The sequence below is a fragment of the Atheta coriaria genome, unplaced genomic scaffold (assembly GCF_025399875.1).
Source record: "Atheta coriaria isolate IRGN ID8LTWV9N9 unplaced genomic scaffold, Caltech_Dcor_3.1 hic_scaffold_7_pilon, whole genome shotgun sequence".
Classification (NCBI taxonomy): Eukaryota; Metazoa; Arthropoda; class Insecta; order Coleoptera; family Staphylinidae; genus Dalotia; species Dalotia coriaria.
Genome location: NW_027045449.1, coordinates 9,094,632 through 9,112,191, shown reverse-complemented (window position 1 = coordinate 9,112,191; position 17,560 = coordinate 9,094,632). Strand labels below are relative to the sequence as shown.

Genomic DNA, 17,560 nt, shown 5'->3' with positions numbered 1-17,560 from the left:
CTATTTATAAATCATTTCTTAATGAGAATGTGCTTTCACAGTTGCGTGGCACACATAAGAGGAGATTGACATTAATTTAAAAAACATATCAAGCAATCATAAATTCGTCTATTAAATGTTTAATGTTACTGTATATGAAACGCTACACGAATTAAAAATAAAACTCATAAGTTGTTATTAACGAGTAAACACTACAAAGTTAATCGAAATAGAGAAAGTCCGTGTTGAAAGTTCCTTTTAGTATGAGGTGCAACAGTACATACTCGTAGCTGTATAGCGTAATATTGATTTTTTGAGCTACTGGTATGTCCACGCGTTAAATCTGTTTGTTACATGCAGCGCCATCTATTTATGTATGCTTGAACTAGGTTAAGAGCTTTCACTTTGCGCTACCCGAAACAGTAGCACTATCTATGTTCGTCGGAGAAAAGCAAGGAGCATTATTTTATAATCTATAGTAGAGAGAGCTACCAGATGGACGAGAGAAGTAAAAGTTGCCTACGTTAATTGTCTAAAAATAGCTTTTGAACTGTTTTGAATAAAATTCTTAAGATTTAGTGATTTTTTCACTTTGAATCTCAATTAATATGTTGTTAAATAGAAACAAATGTAATTTGATTGTCATTTATATAACAAGAATAAAATTTCATTTATATAGATAGTACATTTGATACAAGAAAACATACAGACTGGGGTTTATCTTCATAAATAAATATTAAACAAAACGTTCATATTTTTCGCTCCATCAAAATACACATTAAAATACCTAATACACAATAAATAAAAAAATACAAAGCGTACAATAATATACCTACAATAATACACCATTAAAAGCATTTTCCGCAAATTATCCCGCAAATATTCAACTTGCACTTATTTATTCTTAATTTTTGGACCAAAATTTACGTGAGACAACAGCACACTGTTAAGAAAAATATGTTTATGATTAGTTTCAATTAGAATCGATAATATGTTTGATATATACATTTATATTATTTTTATCTGATTAATATACGTTTAATAAAATTTGATTTGTGAATTTACAATAAATTCCCCTCATAAATCACGTTTTGTTTCATTTATTCATCATGTTTACACTTAAGCAACAGCGTTGTGAAAAAATATGTATGCGTTGTCATGTTAAATGGATGAATCCTTGACAAGATAATCGATAGCTTTACCAATCATGTTTCAAGGACTCGTTTATTATGCTATCAACAGATACACATTGTTATGCAGTTTCATAGTAATTCAAATAAATTCATTTTAAAATTTAAAATTAAAAATTTTAAATTTTGTGTTTTTAGTGATTAGATTAATTAATTTTTATGCGAAAGGCTTTTTGTTCCTGGTTTTCGTCTTATAATATAATTCTGATATGATGACATTGTTCTGGTATATAAAGTCACAAGTTTCACGTTTCAAGATTAAAAGTCCTTTGCATTGTCACATCATTAATCAAAGTCGAGTTCTTCACCAAGGTCAAACGCCCAGCCCTCGCTCCTGTTGCTCCAGGAGCGAGAAGCAACCCTCATGTCCGCACAAATTTATACACCACTGCAAACACTAAAACACTGACGAGGACCAACACCAGTGCTGTGACGACTTTCGCAAAAGCATTCAGTCCACTTTCGTTGGGATCCAAAGGACGACTGGCGTGCTGTTGCTGGGAGCGTCTTCGTTTGCTCGCCAAACCACGCGCCAATGCTGGAAAGGCAAGACTTTGAGTAAAAGTGAGTTTGTGCAGGCTTTCGCTGAGAGAGTAAGGCCCAACTGAACCACGTGCGGCCGCACGAAGAAGCGCATATTCTAAATCCAAGGCATCGAAGAGAGAATACCGGGCGGTCATGGTGGAAGACCGCCGACGGTTGTCGCATGGGTCGCTGGCCCGCTGACCGATTGCCGCCACCGCCGCAGCGACCGAAGTAAGTGATGATGTTGTAGATGACGAGGGGGATCCAACATGTCCGTTTTGCAATTCGGTCATATCCTCGATCGAAGTCTGCTCGGGTGATGACGACGTATAGGAACGAAAGATACGCGCATGATCCGGATGGAGTAAAGAACTCGATGGTCTTCGATCCCGTCGGAGGCTTGGTGTTGGTGAGGTGAGCGGTGAGGATGTGTGATTGATCATTGAGTGACATGGCACCGGTGATGGTGACACCTGAAACAATCCAGGTAATCAATAAAAGCAGTTCGTTAGTGTTTTTAATTACTTGAGTTGACTCGATGCCGGAATCGTGATGATTGTTCGCCTCGAAGCAGGAGATGACGCAGTTTGCGTCCTCGGCGCAAACCGGAAACACGAAGCTCTGACCGTCGGCTTCGCCGCGCGGGGAGTCGGAACTAGGCCATACCTGTTGACGGAAAAAAACAAAATTTATCAACGCCGATCAATGGTGGGAAAAATGTTTGAATAGGGCACCTGTAGCAGGGGTAGCGAGCAATTCGGGACAGGTTTCCGGACTTCCTCCAGTGGAGAACCATCTACTCCTCCAGACTCGCACTGGGAGCTTGCGCTGCTCGAGTTGGACGAACGCACAGCCGTCCAGAAGCGTTTTAGGCCACCACATTCACGGGGCTTCTGAAAGAAGAGAAAAATACATGAATTCGTTTGACAAAATTTGTTAATGGATGGTTTTATTCTAAAAATAACTTGTGAAAGCCACCCTTGAGTTCTTGGCACAGATATCAAGGTCAGAATATTATAAAATGACCCTCAAACACTTTTAGCAAATACTAAATGAAACCTTTTTTGCGTTTTTTCTTTCATCCATAGAGAATTGTGTTCAATTCCGTTGCAAAAGCTAAAAATAAAAACTTTTTAAATTTTTATTTTTGTATATTTATAAATTAAACTAGCTGTTGCCCGTGACTTCGTTCCGGTAGTGTTTAATAAAAATGTAATTCGTTTTTACTCTCTTGTTCTAGACATACTCGTAGTAAGAGTCAATTCTATCAATAAGATTAGCAATTTTAATTTAAAGAAATTAATTATATAAAGTTTTGTCAATAATGTCAATAATTTAACTATAACTATGATTGAATCTCAATGTCAAATTTTATTCTATAGAAAAGAGCTGTTTTGAGGATTTTCCCGGCATTTATTCGAATTTTTCTCACCTTTTAAACCTTCCCTAGACCTCCACGAATAATTCAAGACCAAGATAAGATAAATCCGTTCAGCCGTTCTCGAGTTTTAGCGAGACTAACGAACAGCATTTATATATATATATATATATAGATAATAATAAAATATTTTATGCTTAAAACAATGTATGTACGAGAATGTGCTCGCAATATTTTTGCAAGTTTTGCATATTTGCGCGGCAAATATTCGTAAAGTTGACGGACATCTTGCATAGAGGATAAACGTCATAAAATTTTAAGAATAACGCTTCCTCTGCTGGAAGGATTTAGCCATTTCTATCCGTTTCTTGCTGGACTATTTTTATGTTAAGTCTTCCGCTAACTTTGAGACGAAAGTGTCGGAAACGACAGAATTTCATAAGCACCATAAATCTTTTCACACATATTGAATTTTTTCCTCGTCAGCAAGTCGACAGATGTTCTCTGCATGCATTTATTTTATTCACTGGAAGGTTAAACATTTTCTTTTATATTCTAAAATACTAACACCTAACCAATCATATACAACTTATTCTAACCTCAAAATAAATATTTCTAAGCGGTCAAGTTTATCATTCCATTCATAGAATATAAAGTTTTCCTCTATTGCAGGCAATAATTTATCGAACAGTATTAAAACTTCAGTTCAACCGCGACTACAGTGCACTGTTTATCGATATCCATAATTTATGAAATGATAATGATGCGCGCGCGTGCCAAACTCTAGTTTCTTGCTTCCTTCCTTCCTTCCTTCAACATTGTGAAATGTGAATCCTTCTTGAGTTTCGTGTTTAACACAGCAATGGATTTCTCGGCTCTTAAATCTTCTTCATGTTCATGTTCAGACGCTTCTTGCGGTCCTTCTCCTCCACCGTTTATCACGCGGGATTTCGAGCCGGGTGATTATTTCATCTCGCTTAACATTCTTGCGCGGCTTCCTCGTTTATCGCTTTTCTGCATGCGGAAAACCATCTATGACGCTAGTGTAAGATTGAAACAATCTGTTCGCGTCCTCGGTTCCTTCAAGTCTCATTTTCTTGCATTTGTTTTGGCTGAAGTGTTATTAATTATTCGCACGAGTGTTATTAATTGTTTAACATTAATCTTTTGGACAAAAATAAAATAAAATCAAGGAAATGGTTAAATTTTAAAATAAATAATATTTTTGCGTGAAAATCTGATGTGTATCCAACTGATAAAATCACACATATTCATTTGGGAGTGTAATCAATCATGCGTTCACAAACATTACGTTTTCAAAGCATATTTATCCAGTGTGTGTGAAAATTCCACTCAATCAAAAATGTGGTTACGGGGCAACACTCTGATTATCGCCTCCAGGCGTTGCTATTGTATTAATTCTCGTTATGATGCACGAGGAAACGACGCCGATGCAAATTAATTGCGTCATTTAACGTCCCCCAGCGTGTCCGCACGAATGTTGCGTGTCCAACGCCGTAATTAAAAGTTAGCACATTTTGTTTTTATTTTTTTTTGCGTAGTAATGTTACCTGCATGGCCAAACGATGTTGCTAACAAGCAGTGTGCAAATGTTGATGTCCTGCGGTTTGGGGCGTAAGGGTTCTCTAAACAAAACAAGCGCAGTGCTCGCCTACGCAACCAACGTGTTGTGCATTTCTCTCTGCTTGTTCACCCACTTGCTTGAAATGTTGACATAGCGTAGGATAACACAGGATTACAATAGATTACTGAACAATATGGAGGAGATTAAAGCACAATTGTATAACCTCGCTAATTACACTAACTTTTGTCTTTAGGAATGTTTATAAATAAATTTATAAAAAATTATCCCAACAGAAATAAAAATAGCAATCATACAATCAAAACAACCATAAATAACCTATAAATATACTCGGTTTGTAAACATAACCAAACACATACTCGTACGACGACTGAAGAGACAATTTGTGTGATTTTATGTTTTGGCAAGCTCCACAGCGCCACAAATGTCACCAGTTCACATATTCACTTATCCGCATAAATGTACAACAGCGTGAAATGAAAGACAATGACGCCAAAATATATCCACCGAAATAGACTCGCCCTGAACCGGCGTCAAACTTTTTGCGTATTTTAACCATTTGATACACAACACGAATGTGTGTATACAAAAAAGGGTTGCAAACTGAAAACAAAAGTGACCTTCGCATTTGACTTTCATTATAATTCAGATTTTCGGCGTGGTGAGTGAACTTTTCATTTTTGACATTTTTTCCACACATAAAATCTAATTTATTTCACGTTTAAATGTTAACGTGATGCAAAACATCCAAATTGCTGACGGGTTTTATTTTGATTTAAATTATTCAAGCGTAACTAGAGAATTGAATGCAGTTGAATTATTGAAAATGGTTGCTAATGGCCAGTTGCTCATTAAACCTAAGTACGCACGAGGCGTTAATTGTGTGTACACAGCACTTGATTCCCGCGCAAGTTCACGCATGCATTTCGCGGATTAATAATGCAACGAACAAGCAAATGAGTGATTTGCGTTGATTGTTACGTTGTTGTGTGCGAAATTCGCAAGATCTTGGTGTGTTTCTTGGGCGTCGACTAATGTTCCAGCAGCCATATTCTAGCACAACACAAACAAGCATTCATCAACGCTGGAAATTCCATTAAACTCGTCTCACATTGTGTTAATTGTTTCAGTTGTTTTGTTGTTTACTTTGCGCTTTGCTTTCTGCGCGTTTTCCGATCTTGCTGCAGGCACTTTGATTTCATGACTCCGCATGAATTCTGTTTGTGTATCTATCGGATTTAGGATTCATCAATTTCAAAAACTTTGCGTTTATTTTAATTTAAACGTTGGAAAATATTGAAAACTTGTTGAAATACGCAATAAAATGTGTTTGAATGAACATTAAAAGCTTTTCAAGGTTTTTGCGGCATAAAACCTGAACTGCCTGTAAATTTGGTGGCCTATATTATTCGTTGTGTGCTATTAAAATGGAGCGGTTGGAAATCCAGGAAGGATAATTATTCTCCACACCTTCTGCAGTTAAACACGCATTGCTGCATTTCCCACAATCGTTTTCCTCGTAGAACCTTTTTATTTTCTTTTTCTTTTAGTATTGCCTTACAACACGTTTCAAAATTAAGTGTTTTACATGAAAACGCACAACATTGAAGAAAGTAAGCAATAAAGCAATGAATTCTAGGTGTGAAATTGGCGACCTAGGCGCGGATGGAATATGAAAAGCGCAGGGAAAGTAATAAAGCTGAAATATGCGAGGTGCGTTTGGTTGAAGTTTTGAAGTTTGCTGGAAGAATACGGAATATAGACTTAGATGGCCGAAAAGTAGGCCGTGGGAAGATCATTTTGAACTTGAGATTTCCTCAGCCATCAGAAAAGTTTCAGCGTGCGTAAACAGAAGAAAATGAAAATGTACAGGTGTGATATTGAAAGTTACTTTTCAAAACAAACATAATGAAAAGAAAACAATGCTGGACTATAATATTTTCACAGTTAAAACATTTTCTTTTAAATTTTACTTTATTTCAATAATGATAATGCATTAATCTTTAACTTCTGCAAACTTTAGTGATTTCACACTTTTGTTTTCGTTAAGTTTTAACTCACACTCAAAGAAAACGAAAAGATGGCGACATTTTTATTGCCACAAGGACAAAAAAGTGCTTAATGTGTTCTGAAAATAATTCTATTTGTACGAAACAAATGCCAGTAATGCTACAACACGCAAAAATGACCAAAACAAAGCTTAATGGATCACAAGAAAAAGTGAAAAAGTTAAAACTGAAACAAGCATTAACAAAAGAGTATTATGTAATATTGGACTTGTGCCAAAACTTTAAAGAGCACATTTTCAAAGAAATATTTAACAAATTCTTCCACACTGAATATTTACATACTTATACTTGTACATTGTTTCAACTCAACTTTACTACCCGTACTTTTTGCTCAAATTGCGTGTATGATATTTCTAACTTATGTTCAACTTGAGTTTTCGTCCTGGAAACATTTTGTTCAATTTCATTTCGGGCGCGAAGGCGTTAAAAGCAACATTATCAACATTCAACGCCCCGGAATGTGCTGCTGTTGGTGCCTCGCAGCGAAATAATATTTATTTATGATCGCGTTTTATATTCTCTTACAAAATGGCGCACGAGTTGCCCATATTCACGCTCGTTTTAATGCTCCTTGAGGACTTTTCATGCTCCATTGCCCAAAATGCAAACATGATGTTAATCTTATTTTTGACGTTTTTTGCGCGCAGGAATTGATTAAATTTCCACAACTTCAGATACGCAATTGTTGGAGGGAATCTCATGTCAGCGCCAAACATGGAAAACCTCTCGGGGGGTTTTGCGTCGCGATGGAAATGCATGCGGCGGAAAGTTTACACCGTGCTGAAACACTGAAATATTGAAATATCGGAACTTGACGCGCGGCTCTGTAACTCGGTAACTCATAACTTGCGATGTGATAGCAGCAAGGGTGTCGCTGCATAATCCCGATAGATTTAACAAGATATGATAATATATATCATAACGTCAAACAAGTAAAGTAAAGACATAATTAGTATTTGATAAGATCTTATTATTTTGTTTTATAATATTATAATAAGCCTTAGGCATGATGAAATTTTGTGTTTTCTGTATGTTTTTGACAGGATTGTGAAGATTTTAGCATGTTTTGGGTTTTCCACTTGACATGCTTGTTTTGCAGTTTTAATCGTAAAATTTTCTGAATGCGCAATTCCCGCAAAGTGCATGTGCATGGAGTGTACTTTGTACTTTATTATCAAGTTCACAGCGAGACGAATTTACCCCGCCAGTGTTTATTAACGCTACGGCGGACACAAACTCAATTATTCAATGACTTAGTTGCATGCGCACTGTGCGCAAGGAATAAATCACTTGCCGGAATGAGTGGAAGATTATTTTTGTTTTGCGTCGAAAATGAAAGAAAGAAAATTATTTTATTTAAAAATAAACAAGATACATCGAAACATTTTTGTTTTTTAAAGAAAACATAACAATATAACGAACACAAACACGGAAAAATAAATTATATTTTATTTTGTGTTATTTTCTTATTTTTTATGATAAAATTTGGCTTTGTCTTTATAATTAACTTTGTTTAAGGTTTTGTTTGACTTCAAACGATGACGAACATCAAGAAATAAGGTAATACTTAATTTGTGAGCATTTAAAATTAAAATTTAAGAATTGATCGTATTATTATGATTTATTTGTATCAGTGCGTGTTGTTTACTGGCCTTGTGAGTGTGCATCATTCAAATTTGCGCCTAGATGTCGTGTCAATGCGTGTTTTGGCATTAAATAATGTTTGGTGGTGGTAGTGAGCGGAACACTGCGTTAAGAGGAGATAGTCGTGAACGTCGTGAACACGTGAGCTGACTTAAGTATAACTGTTTAGTTTCACGCCAGATGGCGCTGGTATGCACGTATTTGCATTAAATTGTACTTTATTCGATCTTTTCCTATCACCATCGTTCGATGCACAAACAATCAGGTAGATACGATGTTCGTGTTTACGTTTTTTTGTAACAAAAACACAACATTTATCTTTTATTCTCCTATGAATACACACATTTTATTTAACATAGAAGTTTTAATATTTACAAACGAAAATATTGCGTTTAAAATTTTTAATTAATATTTAAGTTACCAGGAAATAATAAACAAATTTTGATTTTAACCTGGTCTTAAATTGCGTCAATCAAATTTATCACGGACTGGGAAAACTGACCAACATATGAATTGACCTTTGAAAATGCTGAATATTCAGCGCGGCGCAATAAATTGATGCTAAAATCATAAAATATAAACTTCACTAATAAAATACCTAATATACATACGTTCCCAACCGCTCCAAATATTTATTATATTCATTTGTTGGGACGTCCGTTAATCCCACCTTTCTGACGTCATTTGAAGACAAAAATAACAATACTAATTTACACACGTCCGGATGAAACATTGATTTTTGTAAAACTTTTCCTCCAAACTCAAACTTTATTTTTATTTTGTTTCAAAACGTTGTTCAACTAGTGGAGTCCAGAGTGTCGCATGAAGGAAATATAAATTTATCCCTTGATGTTTCGAATATCATGGGAATAAAATAAAATGGTTTAAAGTTAATATGGAGACTGTACACTATACTTCCATAGACTATACTTTCAGCCATTTTAAACTTCCCGCCATTCTACTTCATTGTTACTTCTTCTGTGACTACAGACGCGTACGGAAGCAACTTCATAATTCTAGATATTCGCAAGAGAAGCCGCAGGTTAAAGCTAGTAGTTTAATAATTCAATTGATTGTTGAATGTCTGAGCGTTACCCAAAATAGTTATCAAGTTGTTTATAGGATACCTTGAGATGATTAACTATTCAAGGATTAATTAATGAAGTGGACTAAACTGGACTGACTAAACAATTCAAATTGGTTGAGAGCTTTTAGAAGTTACAAATTAACTATTTGCACATTAAAAATTTTAAAATAAAAAATTTAAGAAATAAATACCTAACCTTCACCTTCTTGGCATTTCCAAGGAAACCGTTATGAATTACTTTCTTAAGTGATGCTATTACATGCTATGTATCAGTTGTAACATTTTCAAATGAAAATTATAACCCGCTTCGTGTCGGCGATGCATTAAGTAATTGCAAAGTCAAGGCGTTCGGGCGATGAGGAAGTTCAGATGCCAGATGCATGTAAATTTCCAGGTGAACTTTACATTTTAATCATTTCAATGAATTTTCATTCGAGTGTTTTGCGGTACAGATACGTTTTTTTATTTCTTCAGCATCGCTTGCTATTCATTTGCTGCTGTTGCAGAAGCAAGAAGCAGAAGCAATTTTGGTGCTTTTGCAGACGAGCACGTTACTCGCTCGAATGGAAATTTATTGGAGAAAAGTGTGGAAGGACGCAGCGATGAGATCAAGCATCAGTGATGAAATATCGACAAAAGCGACACTCACGACACTCACACTCATACGTTGGATGCAATGAGGTAAGTTCATAAAGTGTTTAATCGACTCTTTTCATATCGTCTGTTATATGTATCGTGTTATGTGGCACATGGTTGCTTTTCATCTTTTTCTCTCCTTCACACAGTCTGGGATATTTTCATGATAAAAAAAAATCGTGTAGAATATCACATCATGTTTAGATAAAGCTATAAGACGGTTTTTCTGTTTTTTTTTTCTTATTTTTTTTTTCAGAGGAAGGAAAACGCATCGTAAATCGCATAAATATCATTCGGATATGGATAACGGCGAAGGGTAGCAATTCCTTTCGTTATTCATGCCCACTGCTGAAAAGATACCCCAAAGAAAAAGCAGGAAATCGCATAAGAAGCAAAGCAATACAACAAAGTCGACAAACATCACACTACCACACACGCTTGAATTTTTATTCAGTTACAACATACGAGATTATTTCGACAGATGCAAAAGCCGAGTGTTTTCCAAGATTGAAACGTTAAAAATGCAATGCAGGGATATATACGCGTTGAACGACGTGCGGATTCTCATCACACGTCTTTCCATGGAGTTTTTGGAGTTTCTGTAAGTGCGAGGAGAAATTGCGCGTCAAAAACCCGGGCGAAAATGAAGAAATGTGAACACGAGTCGACGCGTTGATGTAGGTTAAGGTACGTGTCCTAACCCCACGGTTATTTTTCCTTTTGTTGTGCGATGTAACGAAGAGTAACGAAGGTTACAAGCCGAGAATATTAGACAATGCAATAATAATGCGGATGAAACACAGCACGCACGTCCCGAAACGCTTAGCGGAAGCTTAAAAACGAGTTAAAAATTAATCGTGCAGTATTTCAGGCAAGCCTTTGGCGTTATGCTGCGCGTCGAGCGTAAATAACAGGGGAAATTTAGCGATGTGCATGCACAATGTGATAACGAATGAAGAACTGTCAGAGTTTGTTATGTAAATTTCGAGATTTTCGGGTGGCGCCAAAATATTTGCATCACAAACCTGACACGGCTCCTGAATATGTCACGGCTGATAAAATTATTTAAAAATAAATTTCAATGAAAATGTGAATGGAAATGGAAAAAAGGTTGAGTAAACTGTAAAACGAATTTGATGTAACGCTGCATTGAGCTGAGGTGCACACAATGAGCATTAAATATCAAGTACTTCAAAATTCAATTAACTCGGGCGGGGGTTATGTGCTTTCGGTAATAAATGTATAGAAAGGGGTAGTTTTATGGGTTTTGTTGAAAATGTGTCCACATTGAACTCCTTGGATATTTGAGGACTGCATGAATGAATTTTATTCGAATGTTTTGCTATGAAATTTTATTTCTGCCGTAAAATTAAAATTTACTACGAGTGGAAAATAAAATATTGAGTATCAGTGGCTAAACGAGAATTTTTGTTGACTGCGCATGCGCTAGCTCCACCCCGTGACTAAAGTACTTTTTTCACTATTTTGATTGTCCGTGATTAAAATATCATTTTTTATGTCCGAAAAAATGTGAAAAAGAAAAACAAATGTTTATTTATTAAAACAAATTTTTCCATGGTGAAATATTGAACTTCACGATGCAACTAGTTTTTCACCTGCATTGACGTATTTCAATTTTCACCCGCCGTCTAATCCAGTTTGCAAAATTGCTTCCATCACACACGTCCGTTTATTAACTAAACTACGTTTCCGTGCAAGCTGTCAAGATTCCCATTCCGACGAATACATCAAAGCATGAGCGATAGGTACACACATGACATTTGTATACGCGTGTTGAACATGAACATTTATAAATATCCACGAAATAAACGCAAAATTATGCAAAGTGCGCTCAAGAATATGGCAACATTTGTTTACGCTCCACGTTTGCAATCGAAAACATAAAGCGCACCAACATATCGCCAAGGACGCGCATGCCATTAGCAAACAATAACAAAAAACGCGTTCAAAGATCAAAAGCTCATCGCAGCACAAAAATATATGGTATAATATAAGCGCAAGCGCAAATCTCAACAAGATCTGCGCTGGAGGCGACTTCTTTTCATAAACTTCCCATTGAGGAAGTTTTTACGAAACGCATTGAAATTTTGCGATAGTCTGATGACTTGAAGCGATAATTTGCTTTAATGAGCACAGAGACGTTGTGGGTATTTGCTGTTGTGCTTATTGTTTCGCACTGGCGGCGTAATTTTAGATTCTAATTAGCGCTATTGATTTTATCATTGACTTATTGTCTCGGTTGAAGAGGGAGCATCAGAATTTAATCTGAGAATATGCCACGGTCGATATGAGGAGACTCTGGAATTATTTTTTGTTAAAAGTTTTATTTTACTCAGAAAAATATTTTTTATGATGCGAAAAGTGATTCTTTATACACGGATGGTCAAAGACGTGACTAAAATACTTTAGTCACGGGCTTTAGTCACGGGGTGGAGCTTACGTTTACAAAAAATAATTAAATAATTTTTTAAATACCGGTATATTGATATTTTCATTTAAAAAAATATCGAAATACCGGTATTGAACTAAAATTTTCAAAATTTACTCCAAAACTAATTTAACTGAAATTATTTTTAATGAATTTCAAACTTCAATAAACTATCACCTGAATAGGTTATAAAAATCACAATTATTGCTTTCCCATCTAATCTTATCATCAATCTGTACTTTAATATCCTTTCAACTTACTAATTCCACCATAAAACCGTGAGTTTATGATACTTAACTCAAGGACACTAAAAAACATTTTAATTTGCAGCCGCATTGTCCGTAGGGATAAAGTCACGAATGAAAAATGCGCATAGAAGACAAAACGACATTCCGGGTCTCCTTGCCGTTTCTGTTTGTAACGTCCGGCGAGGCGCTTTGTGCACACACAGCGCTTGCGGTCCGTCAGCGTCACCCAAAGGGTCGTTGAGCAAATGGGTGCGGGTGGGCATTGCGGAGAACAAGCAAATCTCGGACGCTCAACCGCAAATCGGAGCGCGACGTGCCTAAAAAGTATCATTTATTCAGCGTCGAACTTTTGGCACCCGCACGGTTTTGGGCCTTGGGGCTTCTGGTGACCGCTACTGATTTTAGTATTAGGAACAGTCGATAAGGTTTGTGGTTGTGAGATCAGAAGATTGAACATGGAGTTTTAAGAGATATCTTCTTCTAAAACGTTTTATTTTATTTTTTCAGTTTCAGGTTTTAGAGGGATATAAGAGGTTTATCTCTATTTTAGGACTTTGTAGAAAATTTCTGTATTATTTAACTACTTTAGTCACGGCTTTGGTGTCCCGTGATTAAAGTACCACTTTTCACATTTCAAAACCGTGAAAAAAATTAGCATTATAAATGTGAAAGTAAAAAATTAATTAATTTGTGTTTGGCGTGTTGTTTTCATGAAATTAACCCGGTATAATAGCTGAAAACTTTTAAAACACATAAAAACATCGTATTTTTAGTTTCATTCTTCTTTCAACCACACAATCACCATTATTACTCATTTTCTGTTTTGTGTTTTGTGTTGCTTTGTTACCATTTCAAACAATGTGTTTGCTTTATTCCTTATTTCACCCTTAATCTACCACATTACTTTACGACATGATTATACATATTTCATTCTCAAATATTTTATTGTTAATATATTGTGCGACATCAAAAATTTTCAAATTCAGCCGGCTGGATACGAATGATGGATTACGCTATGAGGCACCCTCGTATATCCTTTGTTTTTTTTTTGTTTACGACCGCATGGCAAATGTAAATATCGGCGGGGGCGCAAAACGTGGCGAGGGTTTTTTGCAAGTTGGAACGGTGCCCAGCCACCAACGTTCTTAATATCAGGGGTGCCGACCCATGTTTAATAGTATAAAGTTGTCGACGCTGACATTAACAGCCTGTCTTATTGAAAAATGCAGGCATAAAACAATGACGCATAAACAAAAAATAAAAATAAAAAAAAAATAAAAAATAAAAAAATATTAACTTTGGGTTATGTAAAATGTCATATTGGGGATTGATTCTTTTTTATAAATAAGTAGATTAACAAATTATGTGAACATCCTGTGTATCCTGTTTAAAAAAACAAGATCTATCAAAATCAATTCAAATTTTCCAAAAATATAAAATTTTAATGTTAAAACGTTAATAACTCTTAAACTAAAAGTGATAGAAGAAAATTTTACTAAAATAAAAGATGCGCATTTAAATTGTGTTTAATATCCTGTAGTAATAATCTAATAATTCTTACATTTACTTAATAATTTTAACAAAATAAATTTTGGTGGAGGCGCCAAATTTTCAAACCAAACATTTCTCCACTTTTTTCCAACCTGCCAATTTAAAATTAATTAATTCTGAAACTTTGCAGACGGATTATGCGCTTACAATAAATTATTTTCATTCCACACACATTTATCCATGTTGTGTTATTTAACCTAACTTATAATTATTTACCTCTCGGCGAATTCCCACGCTAATTTCACTCGTTTAGGCTTCGACGCGTAAACTCTTAATTAAAACCAATGAACAGAGAAAAACACGTTACCTGCATTGTTCGTTAGCATTCCCTCGACATCGCCATCGCCCGAAAGTCTTCGCCGCTCGCACGATAAAGAGACGCGTTCGATCTAATTAAAAGCACTTGTAATGCGAGTCTCTTCTGCACGGCTCGAACAACTGCGCGCCGCCACTGTGGAAAAGTGGAAAACACATTTATTTAATTAACCATTATCCACTTTTGCTTTCGTTTTAATATACTGCTGTACACATGCGGCGAACATCGAACATGAATCAGTTATTATGCCATTAGCTATTAAAATTATGTACGCGTCGTTATTGTTGCTCTTGAGGCTTCAGGGTGTTTTAATGTCAAGGCGTTAATGAGTGTTATACGTGTTTGATGACTTGTTATCGATGTAATAATGAAGTTTATGTTATAAGCAATAAAAAGTAATAAATTCATTAAAAAATTGATAAAATCAACAAAAACAACAAAAATTAAATTTAAAAATCAATATTGTAAAATTAATTCACTGAGTCCAGTTGTGTTTGCTTGTCTTGCCCCTGGAGTATCGCTGCAGATATATTCCAATTAATATGATAATTTCTAGCGCGCCTGAAGACGCCCTCGAACCCGCAAAGGTAATTACAAGTCGTGCAAACATTTGCCCAATAATTTCTGCATCTCTCGACGTTTCGGACCACGCTGGTGTTCAATTCTAGTTTCGTTGACTTAGCGCGGTTTGTTTTAGTTCTGCGGACTTTTTACTTCACGTCGAAATGCTCTTAAACGTTTCGCCAACGTTTTAGAATGCTTTGCAAACATTTGCAAGCGTATTGAATTTCCAAACGCAGCGATTTTCGAGCTGGAAAAACACTTGGAAAGCACTCAAGTTAACTAAATTTTAAAAAAATACATAGACGATGAACAAAGCTTTGGAAAAAATCATAAAATCATTTGTTTGCTTTTTTAATCCTCAAAATTATTAGACTATTAATATGTTGCGAGGAGAATTGAAGTGATCATTTGTCCGTCTGGTGTTTTTTATGGTTTTGTTTGATTTAGCACGGTCGGCACAGGAACAAAAAGTGAGATGATTGATATTTGAATTATGCGATGCGTTGGCTTTTATTTGAATCGGTCTCAATCAGAAGAGATCGAAGCAAATTGTCCATAAAAAAATTACAAAAGAAAAAAATGATTTTTTAAGCTTTTCACTTTACTTTTTGCGCAGATCCGATGATTTTTTATAATGTATCTTACTCGAAGCACTTATTTAGTTATTTAAGCTTTAGTCAAGCGTGATAACATCATAAATCTTTCCCACACAATTTTTTTCTCAAATACACTTTAAGTTTTTCACCAACTCGATGATATTTATTTCGAATCACACACGCAGTTGATGAAATATTATACAGCGCTGATACTTGAAAAGTTTCGCAACTTTCGCGCAGCTTGGAGCAACAGTTGAGTAGCGTCGCGACGCCACGGATTACGCTCGCGATGCGTCGCACACGATACGCGTCGACCGTTTGAGTGCAAGTTCTCGCGGCCACGGTTAACGCTCGACGGCGGCGTAGGCGGCGGCGGCGGCGGATGGTTTCGGGAGGCGGTCGACGCGCGCACTCACACATGACCCTCACGAGCGGCCGCCGTCGAACGCGGAATGGGTCAAGGTTCAGGCCTCAGACCTTCTAACATTGTACTTATAGCTTGCCTTCGAGAATGGGGAATGCATTCCGTGTTGTCCACGTACTTGATTCTACCTGGGAGCTTAGGTACTAGTAGGTGCTTCAAACGGAGGTGAAACAAAGAAACACCTAGGGATCGGTTTTGTTCGAGTTTAATAGAAAATAGAAAAAAGTTGGAACGTTTATACTTTAAGTGCTTTTTACGTTTTCTAAGAGGGTTATTGTTGGAACTTGAAACTTAAAAACAGACACGTGTTGTGAACAAATAAAATATTACAGATTAAGGGTACAAAACAATGTATTATACACTTGAAAATGTAATTGATTGTTTTTCTTTGTTAATAAGTACCAAATGCTGCACCTTAGAGAAATGCGCAAGCGCAAACTCCACCTGTGACTAAAATCCGTGGCTAAAGTACTTTAGTCATATCCGTGTTTAAAGTATCACTTTTTTTTCAAAACCATGAAAAATTAACATTTGAAAGATAAAAATAGAAAAAAAAGTTATTTAACAAGTTAATAAACATATTCACCTAAATATAATTAATTGTATTATATTTTGTAATATATTCATATTACCAATGGCATCCCTTAGTCCTTTCGACCTTGCTTCCTTCAACCACAATATTTGTATTTTAGCTAACAAGCAACACAAGAACGAAATGATTTGAACAAACGCGTCATGATAATAACGTTAACAATTATATATACTCGTAGAACAAATGCGTGGTTGGTTTTTCAGCGGCGAAAAGATGAAAACGATGCATTTAATTAAATGATAAAAACGGGTCCGGCGGTGAATGCTGTGCGTCGAGTTGCCAGCGGTTTGTGGTCAGCTACAAACTCAACGCCATATTGTTGGAAACTAAGAGAAACACAACAAGCAAACAGAATATTTCATTAAAATAACACAATTTAAATTACCCGCACCATGGTAATCCCCAAATTTAGCTTGTTTACCTCGTTTATGTGTTATGAAGTAAATAACTTCATTATTTATTAAAACATTGAATTTTTCTTTACAAATTAGTCAGTTTTATTATTTTCTAATTTGAATACGTAGTCCATGTTTATAAGATGTATTTATTAAATTGTTTTGTGATTTATATGGATTTTACAATTTTGTAAAACTCATACAAAATTGTTAAATCCATATAAATCACAAAACAATTTAATAAATACAAATTAGTCAGTTTTTTAACGCAGTTTTGTAATGGCTTAATTTGTCATGCTTAAAGAAAGTTTTCT

General features: G+C 35.6%; 1 protein-coding gene across 1 annotated transcript; it reads right to left on the bottom strand.

Annotated features, from left to right (window-relative positions):
- Window positions 1–608: 608 nt before the first annotated feature.
- On the bottom strand, window positions 609–16,179 carry LOC135796212 (uncharacterized). The gene is made up of 5 exons (XM_065308141.1): window positions 15,845–16,179; window positions 14,667–14,810; window positions 2,429–2,587; window positions 2,220–2,360; window positions 609–2,167 (listed from the first exon to the last, which is right to left on the bottom strand). The coding sequence occupies exons 2-5, from the start codon at window positions 14,670–14,672 to the stop codon at window positions 1,532–1,534; spliced, it is 942 nt and encodes a 313-aa protein (XP_065164213.1). The 5' UTR covers window positions 14,673–14,810; window positions 15,845–16,179; the 3' UTR covers window positions 609–1,531.
- Between the last annotated feature and the right edge of the window lie 1,381 nt (window positions 16,180–17,560).

What these genes read in the sequence shown, in the direction of transcription:
- LOC135796212 (XM_065308141.1), bottom strand. An exon ending in GCTCGCTACCCCTGCTACAG is followed by an intron (nt 2,361 to 2,428) that starts GTGCCCTATTCA and finishes TTCCGTCAACAG; the next exon opens with GTATGGCCTAGTTCCGACTC. An exon ending in CCGGCATCGAGTCAACTCAA is followed by an intron (nt 2,168 to 2,219) that starts GTAATTAAAAAC and finishes GGATTGTTTCAG; the next exon opens with GTGTCACCATCACCGGTGCC.